We start from the raw sequence: 19,242 nt of genomic DNA on the forward strand, positions 1-19,242 counted from the left end.
AGAAAATATCTCCAGAAGTAAAGTTACATGAAAAGTACCTGCAAAACCTGGCAAGTCAGTAGAAAGTGATGCACCACTCGAGCTTTCAGTAACTGCTTAATATTAAACATCTGCTGCTGGTGATCCGCTCTGAGGAGGACTTCTAGGGCTGCCAGCAGAGTTTCCCAAACACCTTGCTGAGAAGAGAAACACATACCCATTAGCACAGAGTTACTGAAAAACATGCTGCATGCTTTTTAGAAGACATGCAATACATCAGTTTAACACTGTGTATATATTCAGGGTCAAAGATTAAATTTGTCTGAAAAAGTAAATCTTAGGGCTTCCCTGGTGGCACAGTGGTTGAGAATTCACCTGCCAACGCAGGGGACATTGGTTCGATCCCTGGTCCGGGAAGATCCCACATGCCACGGAGCAACTAAGCCTGTGCGCCACAACGACTGAGCCTGTGCTCTAGAGCCCATGAGCCACAACTACTGAGCCTGCGTGCCACAACTACTGAGGCCCGCGTGCCTAGAGCCCGTGCTCCGCAACAAGAGAAGCCACCGCAATGAGAAGGACGCACACCGCAAGGAAGAGTAGCCCCCGCTCGCCACAACTAGAGAAAGCCCACGCGCAGCAACGAAGACCCAACACAGCCAAAAATAAATAAAATTTATAAAAAGAAAAAGAAACACATGAAACACATTATCAATATTAACTATTTACAAATAATTTAGTTTCAAAGAGCATTATTAAAAATGTACAGATTTCAATGCTAATTTCTGTGTGCAGCATTTAATCAAATAATTTTAGAACAAGATGTACTAAACTGAAAAAAGTTAGACAATGTAGAAATTCTGCATTTTAGATTAATTTACTTTTAAGTCCAAATAATAGAATTATCTGCACAATTACTAAGTGTGCAGTTTCAAACAGTAGTTAGCATCCTTTTGAGGTGCTTTAAAATGCTTCTCCCATACTGAACCAATCTTAAATTATCCACAGTAATAGAGGAAAAGGAATCTTACATAGATAACTACTACTGAAAGATAATCTTCACCTCATTTTATTAGCCCAAATAACCTTTCAACAAAGTCATTAACAAAAAGCAAAATTAACTGCCTTGGGTTGCAGGTCTTGCTGTTTTTCTGCCATTATCGATGGAAATGAATAATGGAAAGGCCAAGGAATTGACAGACTTAATCATACTATTCTAACGAAGGCCTCTCTCTTTATAAGACAGGGCCAAGGTGCCCTGAGAGAAAAAGACATATGAAAACTGGAAGACGAGGCAGGCCAAGTATGAAAACTTGATTCAGGCCTGAAAAATAGTACTAAAATAGAGCAGTGCCAAAGCAAACAGACAACCAGCAACAAAAACAAAACAACTCAGCTAAAAAAATAATTAGGAAAGAAAATCTTATTTCAAACCCATAGAAGTATTTGTGTATATCGCTTTTGAATTCAACAATGTTTTTTTAATCACACTGTGTTTTAATGCTCAAATTAGCATCCTCTTTTGAAATACTAAAATAGCTGTCCAATTTTTAGTTAAGATTTGATCTTCCAATCTACAATTGAGCTATTTCTTTATTACATGTTTATATTTATACTGCCTTTGATCCAACTTGTTTGTATTTACTATCACTATGTTCATTTGCTTTCTCTCCCTGAAACATTAAGTGTATTTTTATACATATATATGTGTGTGTGTGTATATACATATATATATATATATGGATTTTTTAAATTCTGAAAGTGAGTATTTATTCAGAATGAGAAATCACAACAAAATAGAAAGTTTTAAAAACTGACAATACCATAAAATCCAGAAAAAGCAATAGTTAGCTGCCTGACGCAGCTCTGTAATACTTTCCCCCTGTGTTTTGCAGGAGCATATTCTTTGATTGCTTCTTCATATAACAATAATTTTGTAATATAATTTTATATAGGAAGAACAGAAAAATAATTCTGTCTTTCCTCTAGCACGTTTGATCAAAACTTGTTTTTGTTTATGACAGATTAGAAGTGTTTCCTTCAGCTTCCTAACTCATTATTGATAGTGAGTAAATCTGGGGGGGCTGTTGCCAAATTTGGAAGTAACCAAATTTTTAAAAATTCTAAAGGTACACACTTTGAACTGGTCTCTAATTACGTCTGATGATACTGTTGTTACACGCTAAATAACTCTGGACAATCTACAGTCTACACTAGAACTAAGGAGGCTCTATGAGCCATACCATGAAGACTATGCTTATAACTAGGGCAGAAAGGAAACAGCCCTATATTCATTCCCTGGCTGGGTCCTTGTGAAGACTACCTGATCCATCCAGCTGTTGAGATGCTTTGCCTAGACCTAAGATCAAAGCATGTTCCTTAGCTTATGCCTATCATGAAGCCAAGGCTTCATAGACTTGTCCTGTACACTGATACAGCTCTATGACTTCTGGGTAACGTGGCTCCCTTACTCAGAAGTGTGTCTATTTCCCTCTCCTTGACTCTACTCTCCACACTCTTAGCAGGGCCCCTTTCAGAGTTTATGGTAAATGCAAGTCTCCAATTGACTCAAATGTTCTCCAGCCAAGTACTGCTCTAGCTACTACCAGCAGCGCAAGCTCTGATCCTGACCCTCCAGATCAGCATTATCCATGGCTGTCTAAAACCTTGCACAGAAATTAATCTCCAGATTTCCATCTACAATTAACATTATGTTGAAGTGGTAAATTTGTTCTGTTCTCCAAAAGAATGATTGGATGAATATTTAAAAGTAAATGCCTTTTTGTGCACCAAAGGAAACAATCAACAGAGTGAAAAGGCAACCTACAGAAGGGGAGAAAATACTTGCAAACCATAAATAAGGATTAATATGCAGAATATATAAAGAACTCCTATAACTCATTAACAAAAAATCAAATAACCCAGTTAAAAAATGCTCAAAGGACTTGAATGGACATCTCTTCAAAGAAGATATACAAAGGGCCAATAAGTATATGAAAAGATGCTCATTATCACTAACCATCAGGAAAATAAATGCAAATCAAAACCACAACAAGCTATTACCTCATACCCTATAGAACAGGCACTATCAAAAAATAACAATTGTTTGGTGAGAATGTAAAAAAATTGGATCACTTGCACGTTGTTGGTAGGATTGTAAAATGGTGCTTCTCTTACGGAAAATAGTATGGAGGTTCCTCAAAAAGTTAAAAATAGAACTACCATATGATTCAACAATCCTGAAAACAGGATCTCAGAGAGACCTCTGCACACCACGTTCACTGCAACATAATTCACAATGGCCAACATGTGGAAGCAAGCTAAGTGTGCATGACAGATGAACAGATAAAGAAAATGTGGAATACACATACAATGGGATATTATTCCGTCTTAAAAAAGAAAAAAATCTTGTCATATGCTACAACACAGATGAACCTTGAGGACATAATGCAAAGTCAAATAAGCCGATCACAAAAAGACAAACACTGAATGATTCCACTTGTATTAAGTATCTAATGTAATCAGACTCATAGAAACAGAATGTAAGATGGTGGTTGCCAGGGACTGGGGGCAGGGGAAATGGGGAGTTGTTGTCCAATGGGTAGAGTTTCAGTCAAACGAGATGAAAAAGTTCTAAAGAAGTGCCATACAACAAAGTGTATACAGTTAATACTGTACTGTACACGTAAAAATTGTTGAGGGTAAATTCACAAGTGTTTTTTTACCACAAAAATAGTACATGCCTCTGCTTTATTCCATATCCTCCAGTCTAGCAATAGCTCCTCTAGCAGTTTAACATCCTGGATTATAGCATTAGACTCGGCATCCAACTTAAATTCTCCATTCTCATTGATATGAATAATATCTTCACCACAGCAACCTTCAAGAAGGGTCTATGGAAAAATAACATTAATACAAGATGCATCAACAATCAGTTAATCCAAAAATTCAACAGAAATATTAAGCTTTCAATCTTAGCAGTCATAACATTAAATTCAAAGGAAAACTAGTGAATAACTCAACATTTCACCAAGTATCTTTAAATTGTTTTGTAAAACAATTCAAGTAATGAGAAAACCCCCACATTTCAAATATTTATAAATGACTATTCAGTTTCAAATATGGGGTAAAAGAAACCACATCCTATTTTTTAAATTCAATGAATCTGTTGGGTTTTAAATTTTTTCCAAGAAGCATTCATGCCACAAACGTATGGATCTTGACAGTTTCAAGAGTTGGGGTTTGGGGGCATGGGAAGAGGCATGGTCTTTTGCCTTAGTACTAGTACCCTCAGAGAGAAATACTTTCACAATGTTACCAGGTGCTTTTAGTTAGAAAGGTACTTAAATATATGATGACAGCTGGATCACAATAAAAGCTAATAAGGCTTTAAGATGCTAACTCTATAGCAGCATTGCCTAATGGGAACGGCACAGCACTAGGTGTCTGGAGAACTAGGTTCTCTTCCATAACTGTGGGAGCTTAAGCAAACAGCGGTCTCTCTGTGGGTTTCACTTTCACTAGTCTACAGAATGAGGGGCCGGCCAAGGAGACATCGCTGGCTAATCAAGATCTAAAAATCTTAATTTTTTTCTTTTACTCTTCTAAAATGTTTTAAAGGCAATTAAAATGTAATTATTTAAATGATGAAAAACCCAGAAGAGCCTTACTTTGATTAAATATATACTACTGAGTTTCCTTCATTTTCTTCAGGAATAACTGAAACACAAAACTCTATTATTGGAAGACTTTAATGAAGAGGTATCACTGCATATGAAACTCTGAGAATAAGTTGTTGTTGTTTTTTATAGTGTCAAGAGCCACTTTCATTTCTTTTTTTTTTTAGAAGACGTTGTGGGTAGTAGTTTATTAATTAATTTATTTATTTTTGCTGTGTTGGGTCTTCGTTTCTGTGCAAGGGCTTTGTCTAGTTGTGGCAAGCGGGGGCCACTCTTCATCGTGGTGCACAGGCCTCTCACTATCGCGGCCTCTCTTGTTGCAGAGCACAGGCTCCAGACGTGCAGGCTCAGTAGTTGTGGCTCACGGGCCTAGTTGCTCCATGGCATGCGGGATCCTCCCAGACCAGGGCTCGAACCCGTGTCCCCTGCATTAGCAGGCAGATTCTCAACCACTGCACCACCAGGGAAGCCCCAAAGAATAAGTTTTATGAGAACCTACCTTCAAAATGTGAAAGCCCACAATGCATTTTTGTTTGATCAACACCTGATGAATCATGGAAAGTCCATTACAATTTTCTAATTCATGCATTCTCTGTTGGTTGTATTTAATTAATGAGAGTATAATTCTCAGTGCTAATGCTTGAGTTTCTTCACAGATACTGAGTTCCACAACCTAAAAAAAAAGTAGATATATTTTTTCTAATTTGTTGAGATTAAAAATTTAACATGTGTGGTTATCTTCCATTATGTAACGTCAACCCATTAGTTTCATTTGAAAGCTTATTTTTTTATTGCTGACACTGTTTGTAATTACTTAAGAATTGTAAAGAAACAAAACTAAAAACCATAAATTCTCACCTCACACCAGTCAGACTGGCCATCATCAAAAAATCTACAAACAATAAATGCTGGAGAGGATGTGGAGAAAAGGGAACGCTCTTGCACTGTTGGTGGGAATGTAAATTGATAAACTGATACAGGCACTATGGGGAACAGTATGGAGGTTCCTTAAAAAACTAAAAATAGAAGTACCATACGACCCAGCAATCCCACTACCGGGCAAATACCCTGAGAGAACCATAATTCAAAAAGAGTCATGTACCACCATGTTCATTGCAGCTCTATTTACAATAGCCAGGACATGGAAGCAACCTAAGTGTCCGTCAACAGATGAATGGATAAAGAAGATGTGGCACATATATACAGTGGAATATTACTCAGCCATAAAAAGAAACGAAATTTGAGTTATTTGTAGTGAGGTGGATGGACCCAGAGTCTGTCATACAGAGTGAAGTAAGTCAGAAACAGAAAAACAGATACTGTATGCTACCACATATACATGGAACCTAAAAAAAAAAAAAAAATCGTTCCAAAGAACCTAGAGGCAGGAAAGGAATAAAGACACAGACGTAGAGAATGGACTTAAGGACACAAGGAGGGGGAAGGATAAGCTGGGACGAAGTAAGAGAATGGCATGGACATTATATACACCACCAAATGTAAAATAGAGAGCTAGTGGGAAGCAGCTGCATAGCACAGGGAGATGAGCTCGGTGCTTTGTGACCACGTAGAGGGGTGGGGTAGGGAGGGTGGGAGGGAGGCAGACGCAAGAAGGAAGAGATATGGGAACATATGTATATGTATAACTGATTCTCTTTGTTATAAAGCAGAAACTAACACAACATTGTAAAGCAATTATACTCCAATAAAGATGTTAAAAAAAATAATGAATACACAGTACAAAAAAAACCCCATAAATTCCGTGTTCATTTGTCTCTTAAATATTCTATAAATTGACTAAAATAACACTGATAACCTTAGAATTCAGTAGCATTTTATTAGTGATCTGAAATGTCAGCAAAATGCCTCAAATTTTTGATGATTAGTCACTCAACAAACAGGATCTGTGTTCTGTGCTGTGGGAGATGAAGAAGTAATAGGCGTGCTGCCTGCCTCCAATGGGGGTCAAATGATAAGACGTACGTATAGAAACTACGGATTGTGACTTGTACTTCGATTCCCCCAGTGCTTTCTGGAAACTACTATATGGAAGAAACACACACCTTATTACGATGATAAAAGGCAAAGAAGAGTGAGACACTGTGAATGCACGAGAGCATAAAAACTACTTCTGACTCCACTCTGCTCAGCACAGGGAAGCCTACATGGAGAAGATGGCCTGGAGAGAGAGCAAAACCCTGGGAAGCAGGGATAAATGGGTGGCCAGGGTGGGCCACAGTCAGGAGAGAGACGAAGACTGGAAGTTCACGGTGCATCTAGGAGAATGCAGATTGCCTATTTGGTTGGATGGTGGACATTAGGCTCAAAAGGCAGGCTATAACACACCACTGTAAAGCAGTTATACTCCACTAAAGATGTTAAAAAAAAAAACAGGCAGGCTATATGTGTAAGGATTTTTTTTTAATTTATTTTTGGCTGTGTTGGGTCTTCGTTGCTGTGCACGGGCTTTCTCTAGTTGCAGCGAGCAGGGGCTACTCTTTGTTGCGGTGCATGGGCTTCCCATTGCGGTGGCTTGTCTCGTTGCGGAGCACAGGCTCTAGGCACTTGAGCTTCAGTAGTCGTGGCTCGCGGGCTCTAGAGCGCAGGCTCCGTAGTTGTGGCGCACGGGCTTAGTTGCTCTGCGGCATGTGAGATCTTCCCGGACCAAGGATCGAACCCCTGTCCCCTGCACTGGCAGGCGGATTCTTAACCACTGCGCCACCAGGGAAGTCCCACGTGTAAGGATTTTAAGGAGACTGAATTTTATTTTTGTAGGAAAGGATGGACACTAAACAAAGTTTCTAAGTTTTAAGTGTAAAAACATACTTTAAAAGTCTTATTGGCAAGATCCTATATGTATGCAAGATAAAAAATTAACCATTTCCTCTAGGATCTAGTCACTGTGTAACAGTAAACATAACAAAATTATATTCAATAACTTGATGAAAGAGGAAAAACCGTTTTGAAATTATACAAAGCTATAAAAGTAGATCACAAAATGCTGGTAAGTTAAATGAAAAGCTTTTAATTTTAAAACACTAGGTACTAGATGCAAAAAAAAAGTTTGAGAAAGCAAAAGGAGGAAAGACAGCTTAGAGTATGGCGGATCAAATGCTTATCAAATATTTCTAAGAACAGTAACAAATGGGCTTCCCTGGTGGCACAGTGGTTGAGAGTCTGCCTGCCGATGCAGGGGACACGGGTTCGTGCCCCGGTCTGGGAAGATCCCACATGCACGCAGAGCGGCTGGGCCTGTGAGCCATGGCCGCTGAGCCTGCGCGTCCGGAGCCTGTGCTCCGCAATGGGAGAGGCCACAGCAGTGAGAGGCCGGCGTACCGCAAAAAAAAAAAAAGAACAATAACAACAAACACTGATATGTCTCTTATCGCAAAATTAATCAAAAGGTTAAAAGAAAGAAGGCCGGTTAGGGAGACAGTATAATGTTGCAGAAGTTATACTTAAGGAGAAAATTTTGAGGATGAAAAAAGATCAGGGCAGCTTTAATTAAACAAGGATATGCACCACAAGGAAGTAGAAATGACTTGTACTGAAGAGAGACCATTTGTACCCCCATCTGGATTCTACCAATCCCCGAAACAGTCACATACACTATTGACTGCCTACTCTGCACCAGGAAAGATATGGTGCTGGCCCTCAGATGACTAAATAGAACAGATAATTAAACATGTTTCTCTAAAACAGTACCTATGGCATGAGTCAAAATTTTTGTATTTCTCCTTCGCTTTAAATAAACTTCAAACCCGAACAAATTATTTTTGTACTTATTTGACCTTTTTTTCCCCATGCATCTGGAAGCTTCAAGGGAAAAACAAGTTTCACAAACATTATTTTAAGGAATACATTTCTTCTATATTTTTACTATGATATGCTTTTCTTTTTTCTCATTGGCAATTTTAAATCTTGTACATTTAACACTTAATTGTTCTAATTGCATTTCTGGATAATAGGAAACTTCTAAAATCTTCATAAATTAAAAGGAAATTTTAATCAAAAATTACCTGTGGCAGAAAGTTTGATGACATTCTAAACAATATGTGCTTTTTTAATCTTAAAAGTTTAATATAGTTGATATATAGCTTTATTTGTATTCGAAAAGAAATCCTAAAATGTATCAATAATAAAGAGGTGGTTTCTCCTTAAATGAAATTATAAGCAGTGATTCTTACCCTAGCAAAGAGAAAGACAAATATACCAGTTCCACCAATTTCGTGCAGAATGCCTTGAAGGGTTTTACATTCAGTGGGCCGGAGATTCTTTAGATGATAAGGTTCTAATAAGGTGCTGTGAACTTCTTTTGAGCTGAAGGGTCTTTGAGAGAGTTGTGTTTTCATTTGACCTTTAAGTCTAATAACTGGCTCATAGACGGTGTACTGAGCAGGACAGCAAGCGGTGTACACAACTGCAAGATTTTCCTGAAACACAAATACTTCCTTCAGCAACTAAACAAAGTTTAAAAAGTAAGTTACTAACTAGCAAATGAATATTTCAAAGTGAAAAGACAACCAAGAAATCTTTTTCTTTGTTTTAAAAAAGAGAGACACTACACTAAACAAAGATGGACATGAGAAGCAACACAGGTCCCCACAAAGGAAAAGATCAGTTTCATTTCACAGAGATCAATATGTGTAAACCACATCAAGGGTGAGAAAAGTTCCAGCTTTGATCTTTTGAGAATAAACATGAAATTATACCTATTGTCACTGATAACAAGCCCATACCACACTCATTGCGCGCCGGGCAGTGTTCTATGCATTTATAAATATGAACCAATCTTTACAACCCTATGAGTTGGAGACTCTGGGTCAATGTATTCAAATGTATCTTGGTCTTGAATTTGCTCATGGGCTGCCTACTCATTTAAACATGACTCTAAACTAGATCATTCTTTCTACTAGAATAAAATTCCAGACTATCAGCGTACCTAACTGAAATTGAATGGAACTTTCAATATTTCTCCCATGCAGAGGGTAGTTTTGATCAGGTTCTGGCTGTCTGTCAAATATTCTATTAACTACTTTTAAAATGATGGTAAATTTTAAATGCAAAATATACTCTGAGGTGCTCTCCGTGGAGGCAGCTGCAGGAGCTCAAGCTTAGGGAAATCAGGTAGATTCAAGATCTTCTCACAGAAGCCGGGGCGGGCGGTGGGGCCTTGGGCTTCGATCATTTTCAACTCGTGGTGATTTAAGTATAGTTTCATCAGGCATCACCTAGCATATATGCATACCAACTAAACTGACTACACAGTCTACTGTATATGATTATGCTGGGTGAAACAAAATTGTATATCTGCAGCAGTTTTCATTAGAAACCTGATAAAATGCCCAGTTACCTGAAACATGTCCCACCTGACACCAATGCCTTGCCAGGAGGGCACCATCTCTGCCTGACTGCTAACTCATACCTCATAACCCCAAAATAATGAAGTCAGGCTTTAAGAATCTGCTTTCTAAAAAAGACTTTTCACATAAAACCTGTATAATTTTTATCTGTGATAATTCCTGTTGCATTTTATGACTTACAACCTATATTCTTTTCGGACAAAATAAAATTATGTTTTGAACAGACATTTGTTGTATGAGCTCCTTCGTCTTCCTAAAGCGGAGATGCTCAATGTGTGGTCCCCAACCAGGAGCATCAGCATGACCTGGGAATTTGTTAAAAATGCAAACTCTTGGACCACACTTCAGATCTACTGAAGCCGAAGCTCTGGCCCAGCAATCTACATTTTAACAAGCCCTCTGGGCGATTCTGGTTGGAGAATCATTTCTCTGAAGCATGTTTGGTCAACGGTGGCACATTTGGGGTGGGATTAATTCTTAGTTGTATGACACCGCCCATGCGCTGTAGAATACTTAAAATCCCTGGCCCCCACTCAATAACAGTGGACAGCCAGACAGCCAAAATGCCCCCAACCCCCATTTTAAAATACTCCTTAGGGAGAAAAAGATTGTGTGCCTAATACCAGATCTTCAGTTAAATTACACAGGTATCTACTCTATATTTATTTTACCACAGATATATATTTAACACCACTTAAGACTTACATATGTTTTACAAAATATCTGAACTAGAACTTCTCCTTCACTGTAGTCAAATGTTACAGCTTTAAAATATAATATATTTTGATTGTAAAATATACACCTCATTAACAACAATAATAACAACAAAATATATCCCAAAGTAGTAGTCTCCAAGTAAGAAATATCTCTGACTTATAATTGTACCTCTCATAAGAAAGCAAGAGAAGGAGGAACATAGTCTCATGGCTAAAAAACTCTACCAGCTTTTAGTAGATCTTCTAAGACCATGAAGGGTCAGTTTCCTAGCTGCTATAATGAAAAATATCTATCACAAGCTCCTAATCTATATATTAGTATAACAAAATATTAGAATAATGCATAAAATGCAATCAAGAGTCTCATATAAGCAGAGTGAGCAATAATTTGAAAGCAAAATTCCTAGTTGTTATTGATATTAAAGAAAGAAATATTCTAAAATCTGAATATGTGTAATTAATATAAATAAAAGTTAGTATTTATTTGTAAGTATGGGAGAGAAAGGTAATAAGCAATTTTTTAAGGCTAACACGTGTTATATTTTCATTATATCATAAACATTTTTCTCAAATGATTAATAGGTATAATCTAAACTAAACTGATACTTAGTATAGAAATATAGTTCCAAGGAAAAGCAGACGAAAATTTGAAACATGAAAATGAATTCTGAGGTGGTCAAAGTATTTCAATTAAAAAGAAAAACATTTCTAAGTAAAGAAAATCTAATTCCCAGCTAATGACACATTCAATAAACATACATAACAGTTACTATAAAGTTAAAACTTATAAAATGGAAACTTACAATTAGAAGACCAATGTCCACATCTTTGTTGGTCATAAAGAGTTCTCTGATTTGTTCACATTGCAAAATGTCTTTATTAATATATTTGGAGTAGTCATTCACAGGCTTGCCATATTTACATGGCATTATGGATGTATGATTGGGTCCACAAGCATATAAATAAAATGCCTCTTGTGAGCCAATCTTAGCTCCTGAATAGCAAAAAAATAAAGTTATTTACTTAAAATACTCCAACCAAAGTTTTTCGTAAAAAACAAGAAACCAAGAGGGTTTTTTTGCTAGATTCTTATAGTTGTTCACTGTATCTTACAAAATTGATAAAGCCTCCATTTCCAAATTGGTGTAATGAGCAAATAATTTACAGCAAGATTATCTGCTGGATGTAAGATGAGTTAATATAGATACATATATAAAGTTAACTGAAAGCTCTTGGTACAATGAAGTCATGAAATGTCTAGTTGCTCTTTAGGCTAAAAGCAGGTTCGGTTTTGTTTTGCCTCTTTTTTTTTTTCTTTTTTGTAAATGGAAACTATACCTCAGTAAATTCCTTTTAAAAATAACATGTGGATCTTTATTCCTTCATCCATCCATCCATCTATTCAATAAACACTGTCTGAATGCTATTACGTGCCAGGTTTGGTGATATATATTTTTAAATCACATATTTCTTTTTCCCCTAAAATGTGGTATTTTTTAATATAATATATTAAAATTATAAATAAAAGAGACAACCAGTCTAAGTGTACCTGTCATAACAGTGCATTTTCCAGGATTATAAAGTTGATTTAATATAAGCATCTCTTTTGGGGAGGGTATGGGGGTAGGATGTACACCTCTACATTAAATGTATGTATCAATTATAAGAAGCACCTAGATTATAAAAATGTTAAAATATTTTAAAAGTACATCTTGGAATCTAGGAAATACAGTACCTACTAAGTACAAGTGAAGGAATAGGGATTAATACTTTATCCAGGATAAGTAACTTAGTTTAACATTTGTTAACTGAAAGAAAAATTTGGAAATGCTTTGAAAGGGAAAAATATACCATTGAAAAGAAGTAAATTTCCCAGGTCCCATTTGCCAGCCAATTGCAGAAATTCTTCTTGGGATGATAAACAATGGCCAATCATGCAAAATGTTTTATTGCTGTCAGATGACAAACTTGTTTTTCTTGGAAGCATAAAATCCAAAGTAACATCAGGCTTCCTACGTTAAAAACAAAGTTAAAACAATTACTTCAGTGAGTACTAGGGATTTTTAAAGTATGAATGTTTAAAAACGGGAAATTCTTGAACACGTTTCTTGGTTCAGTATCAGATAGTTGGTGATGGGACAGAGAGGAGGGCTGATTCTCTGGTGCCTTGGTCCAAGGTGCTGCTGGTCCACAAGCCCCCAGAGGAGGGCAGCAGAACAGAGATGCTGATGGTCCTACACCAGGCCGTGGGAAGCATGACCAGACATTTGCTGCAAGCTTTCTTTGCCACTTGACTTCTGCATATTCACCTTCCTGGTTTAAGATATAAATCTACCACTTCCCCCCTGATTTTACCAGAAAGTCTCCCATCTCAGTAAACAATTCCTAAAAATCTCGTGTCCTCTATGAGGGCTTCAAAAACTAATCAGAAAAAGAATATCACTTCTTCAGGTTTTGCTCTGACAAGGCACTAAAACGCCAATGCTTTTTGGCATTTTCTGTTTTTTCAGTGCTAAATCATCACCGAGCTTTTGATTAGTCTCTTGCTTTCCTTCATATAAAGGTTACAGGAATCCTTACAAAAGGCAGAGTAGGAAGAGGTAAACTAGCGGTTTCTCCTAGAGAGACACACATGATGGGAGAACTTCATCCTCTAGTTGAAATGGCAGAGTGCCAAGCTCTACCCCTAGAAATGTTTTAACCTCCATATTAAGATAATGAAGGTAGCTTATAAAGACAAAGTTTGTGAATAAGACAAAGGACTTAGAATAAGCTAATAATGAGATATTCTATTTTGGTATGTATTTATTTAAAAACTTTCCCCTAAGGCTTTCTGCTTCATACTTAACATATAAATTTAACTATTTTAATAGGAGTATTTTTAACAAAGGAAAGATGTGAGCTAACTTTTTTTTACTGAGGTATAATTGACATATTATAGTGAGATAACTTCTATTACTGTACAGGCATCTTTCTTGAACCAACTAAATGGCTGTGACTGAAACAGTACTGCCCCCTAGTGGCATTATGACAATACAGTTTTTATGGGCAAAGAAACCCTACTGTAAGATCAATGCGGGATGAGTTCAACAAACACTAAAATAATTCATACTATCTACTATGTGCCATATATTCCTACCATATTTGTGTGCTGTTCGTCAAATAAAAATTAATAGAAAATATTAATAGGTTTTTTCAGTGTCATTACATCTTGAAATATATTATTTGTAGAAATTATTCTATTAGTTCAGAGAGTGATAAAAATAGTGCCGAATTTAAATCAACAGAATAATATATTCATCCTTGGTCACTTGCTCATTGCTCTATTAATAGATAAAATCATTAACTTGTACCAAAGGGGAAAAAATTCCCTCAAAGTAATGAAGAAATAAGTGGGTGTGTAAAAATTAGTGCTATGTGAATCAAGTGACTATACTCATAACTTCAGAACTGGCCACAGAGAACATCTAGACTCTCACTCTGAACATGTCTAATGATTAGTTTATGATTCCTATATCTGTCAGCTGGCCTGATTCACCAAAACGCTGTCAGGTTAGTAAAGCACAGGGTTTTAAAGCAGGCTCTATCCAGACTCAGAGTCCAGTTTGCGTTTCAGCCGCCCTCCTCACTGCTGGTAGGGCTTTGGGTCAGTTACCTTGTCCTACCCTGGGTCTCAGCTGCCTCACATGTAAAATACACCTCTTTCATCATGCTGTTGGGAGGACTAATTGAGGTCATCCATGTCAAATGCTTACTACACTGCCTGGTGTGTGCTGAGAGCTCAAGAAAGGAGGAGGAGAGAGTCCAGGAGACTCTCCCAGCCCCATCCCCAATCCCAACCGATCTAACTCAAGGCTCTGGAAACAAACAGTGATTGGCTACCGCTGCCATTCAGGCTTAGGCAGTTGCGAAGACAGAACTTCTCAGGAAATATTTTATTTGGACTATGGAAATTGAGCTTCAATGACATATTTTCATGTATTTTTAAAAAATGAATAAACTGTTTCCTGTGGCAGACACTGTGGACTGGCTACCCTAGAGCCGTTCACAAGCCCCTTGCCCTGCCTTCCTGAGGCTGGACGGCTGTAAGCAATCAACTCCTGCAGCCACTGCAGCGCTGACCGGTACACAGCCTTCCCATAGTTCCCACAGGCCCTTTCCTCTGCCTGGCCCACTCACTCTTCCTCCCTCCTGCTCATGGAAAACTCCATCTCCTTCAGGTCTCAGCTTAAATAAACTGTTCCTAGATAGGTCTTCCCTGATGTACCTCCCTTAAGTAGCAAACCTGGTATTTTCTGTCTCAGGACACATTTGTTATCCCCACAGTACTTGTCATGATTTGTACACTGATTTAATCGTGTATGCTTGCGGTGTGCTTCCTCACGGGACTGCGAGCCCCAAAAGGCAGGGAACGTGTCTGTCTTGTTCAGCAAGCCCCCGAGCCTGATATAGCATGTGCTCAGCACATAATAATTCCTCAGTAAGTACTGGATGAACAAATGAATGAAAAAATAGGTTAATTTGTGCTAAGGGTATATGTTATCTCTATGATCTAATCTACTTTGAGGGACTTTTGAGAGAATTGGAAGATCATGTATATAATGCACCTGGCAAAAGGTCTGTGACATAATAGGTTTGCAATATTTTAGACCATTCAATTAAATCTAGACTCCTCATCCTGGATCCAAAGCTGCTGTCACATAGTATCACCATGCCCACTCATTTTTCTTGCTTATTATTCAACTTAGACTGTTCCTTCCAGCCAGCTTGGTCCTTTCCCATGTTACACTAGTTTCCAAATCTGTACCCCCTTTCATGCTATTTCATTCAATAAAATACTTCCCAATGCTTACAATTTCCAAGATACCTTATAGTTCTCTTAGTGTTATATTTTACATTAAGATATTCTACAAAACATTTCTTATTAATTTGACTCACAATTCTCCTGGTTTGTAAAAGTCATATAGTACTATAACCAAATCTATCACCTGGCATATTTCTAGGACGCTATCTTAATCTATCACCTGATACACATTGGCTTATATTTTTCTCTAGTCATTCTAATTTCTTTTGAAACTCTGATTTAATTTAGGTATTAGTTTTATTAGCCACTTCATTTAAATAATTCCTTATGGATTCATTTTATAATATATGGGCTTGATGGACTAAACTATAGGTTCAGTTGCTTGATGTAATATACGTTCTACATGAATGCCTAAATGTTCAGATTTCTGCATGCTCCCCAAATCCAAATATTAATCTTCAACAATTATTTCTAAGGGGAATTAATTTTGCGTGAAAGTGATAAATAGGAAAAAATATCTAACTTGACAGACTCTTATGTTAATATATAGTAAAATTTTACCTATAGTTTTCTGTAATCTGTTTCAGAAGCTGTAACAGAATAATTAAAATTGTAACTGACATTAATAAGTATTTACTAAAAATGTTTCATACCTCTGTCCAGAGACCCATATGGAGATCTTCCCATGGATATTCTTTTTCCCTTGGGGCTGCTGCAAGTAGGTGAGTACTAAATGTTGCCATTTGCTTGGAAGGAAAATATTCTCCTGTGATTCAACCTGTGCTAGTAAAACAGCTTTTGTATCGTCATTTGAATCCATGCACACACTGCACAAAAAGAAAAAAGGTAAAGGCTAAAAGCATGAAATTTCTGATCTCAGTTTTTAACATGTATATCAACTACAATTCTAGATATTTAAGTGAAATTAAAAATCAGTTCTATTATTAAACTAACTTGAAAAGTCAGTAGGTCTTTGTTTTATACCGTAATCTGCTTAGTTATTTTATTATACTATTACCTCAATTCATGAACTAAAATAGATTTGGCTCATTTGCTAGTTAGGGTTAACAATTTGGGCAATAATCTTCAGAATTCAATTTGCAAAAAAAATTTTATTAGTACTATCTACACAGTCATTGCCTTTTTAGAAATTACAGTGTAATATCTGATTCACACAAAAATTAATACATATTATACATAAATATCTAAATGCCTAAAACAAGGATGTATTGTTGGTCTAACCTACTTCGAAGGATTACTAAGAGAATTAAGATATAATTTATATAATGTACCAAGTAACCTTTATTACATTTACAGAGCATAGATCCCTAAGCAACATGTTTCATTTAAAGTTTTATAAAGATAGTATCATACTAGTCATACTCACTCAATACAAATAAAAGACTTGTATCTATACTAGTTAACAAAGGCGGCAGGAAAAAAAGGACAAGCCAGCAAGGAGAACCTAAGCTTATTAGATAGTGGTTCTTAAATATATAATCTGCATGAAAAACTGCTGTCTGATAACAACGTAAGATCACTGCAATCTGATGGAATACTTTCATAGATAAGACTTCAGTAAGTATTTGGTCTAAGATACAACTGAGAATTAACATAATGTACTTCAGAGTTTAATTATAGATTTTTAGATAGAATAATAATATATTGTTACAAAGGCTATATTAATAACTGTTAGAATGTATCTTCTTTTTTTAAAGAATTTTCTATTTTGCTGTAATGATCTTTATTAGCAGATTTCACATTAATGTCTCTTACATAAATTATTTAAATACATGAGCTATTCATGATGGGTTGAGGATAATCATTACCGAAAGATAAAAGTGCCACTGTGGGGATCAGCCCACACTTGGATCATCAGCGCTTTGGATCCCAATGAGATCATATGAATACAGCCTTCCTCTACGAGCCTTTCACCAGGACTCACGTACTCTGCACCTTCCGGTCTGTTGTGCTCTATGAGAAAAAGATGTTAGAATGATCAGTTAAGCAACTGATAAAAAATGAGTGGAAAAGTGAATCTAAAAGATTACAAAGCATGGTTGTTCATTTGTAGTAAATTATTTACCTGGAATGTCTGAACATTCCAGGTAAATAAACAACATTTATTTCCAAACAACATTTCCAAAGTTTAGATATTAACTCCAAAATAAAGCATGAAGAGTGAAAACAGTAATTGAGCGCAACAGAAGTTGTTAAATGTTTTAAAATACATGATAACCGAGGGCTAATTGCAGGAATCAAGAGATCACTGTGATGTCACTGTGCCATGATTCTTTTATCGACTGGACTTGACCACGGTGACATCGGGGCCCCAGCCCAGGGAGCACACACCATTGTCACATGCCTTGCACCACCAAAAATCTCTATAATAATAATAGCATGCTTTCTTTAAAAAAATTTATATTAAAATTCCTTTTAGAAAAATTGTGGTGTTTGAATATAGTCCTTGTTTAGACTCCCTGATGCGTGATCTCTGAACGTAATTACTGAGTGATTCTGAAACTCTAACATCTCTCTCCAAGGCAAGCGGAGGTAAATGCTATAGGCTTTGAGCCATCTGGTTATGATCCTGACTTCTCTTTCTCACCACTTAAAACCTAGCACTGCCTGAGTATGTATGATGAGCTCAGGCCTCAGCCATGCGACCTATTACCATGATTCATGACTTCATGTAAAGCTACATTAAGATGTACCAAAATATAAAATGCATGCCCAAAGGCTCAGACTTTTAGAGAAGATAAACACTGCCAGTTATCAGATTGCACATATATTGGTTGTCAATTTTCTACGGGTATAACCACCGCCAGGGACTTCCCTGGCAGTCCAGTGGTTAAGACTTTGCCTTCCAGTGCAGGGGGTGCGGGTTTGATCCCTGGTTGGGGAGCTAAGATCCCACGTACCTCATAGCCAAAAAACCAAAACATAAAACAGAAGCAACATTGTAACAAATTCAATAAGGACTTTAAAAAAATGGTCCATATCAAAAAAAAAATCTTATTAAAAAACAACAACAACAACAAACCACCAATTTTTAAGAATACTCCCCCTAGCAATGATAACAGTCTTAAAAAAGAACAGTTAAATTCATTGATTATCTTGAGGACTATTGCCCAAGATATAAGATATATAGAGAACTCCTATCTGAAGTGATATCAAAAAAAATGTTTCCATATCAAATCTGAACTTGTACAATTAAGAGACCAGAAGAGAAACCAGTGTGTATTCAGGAATTCAGAGTAGTTGTATTATAAATATTTCTTAATTTAGTGCTCATGACAATCTTGTGAGGTAAACATTATTATCCCCATTTTGAGGGTGACAGAACTGAGGTGCTGAGAGGTTAAATAACTTGCTCAATGGCACACAGTGGTTTAGTGGCAAAGGATGTGTTATCACTGTAATATTTTCTTCACCTTCCTTCAATTTTTTTGTAGGTATACTATCTTTAAATGTTAATTTTAAATGTTCATGCAAGATTATCTTTCTAAAACACACGTTTTCTAATACATCTTTACAATAAGAAATTTAAAAAATGTTCCCACTACTTAGTTTTCTCAGGTCATTGTGTATATTTATTCATTTTATAAGAGACCGTTTATATTGTGATTGCTCCCACTTAATATGTAAGAAAGAGATCTGCAGTTTATAGTGTAGTGGTGATATTTAAGCTCTGGAATTAA

General features: G+C 36.6%; 1 protein-coding gene across 8 annotated transcripts in view; it reads right to left on the reverse strand.

Annotated features, from left to right (window-relative positions):
- The window catches only part of LYST (lysosomal trafficking regulator), a 176,369-nt gene that overhangs the window by 93,964 nt on the left and 63,163 nt on the right, over positions 1–19,242 (reverse strand). For all 8 annotated transcript variants that reach the window (XM_029244991.1, XM_029244992.1, XM_029244994.1 and 5 more), the window contains 8 exons: positions 17,371–17,515; positions 16,195–16,368; positions 12,589–12,749; positions 11,541–11,731; positions 8,846–9,091; positions 5,158–5,331; positions 3,723–3,872; positions 39–176 (listed from right to left, as the gene is read on the reverse strand). In XM_029244991.1, coding sequence (XP_029100824.1) covers positions 39–176; positions 3,723–3,872; positions 5,158–5,331; positions 8,846–9,091; positions 11,541–11,731; positions 12,589–12,749; positions 16,195–16,368; positions 17,371–17,515 — 1,379 coding nt within the window. The remainder of the gene's footprint in view (positions 1–38; positions 177–3,722; positions 3,873–5,157; positions 5,332–8,845; positions 9,092–11,540; positions 11,732–12,588; positions 12,750–16,194; positions 16,369–17,370; positions 17,516–19,242) is intronic.

This window comes from Monodon monoceros, unplaced genomic scaffold, assembly GCF_005190385.1.
Source record: "Monodon monoceros isolate NGI ecotype Baffin Bay Population unplaced genomic scaffold, NGI_Narwhal_1 Super_Scaffold_4, whole genome shotgun sequence".
NCBI lineage: Eukaryota > Metazoa > Chordata > Mammalia > Artiodactyla > Monodontidae > Monodon > Monodon monoceros.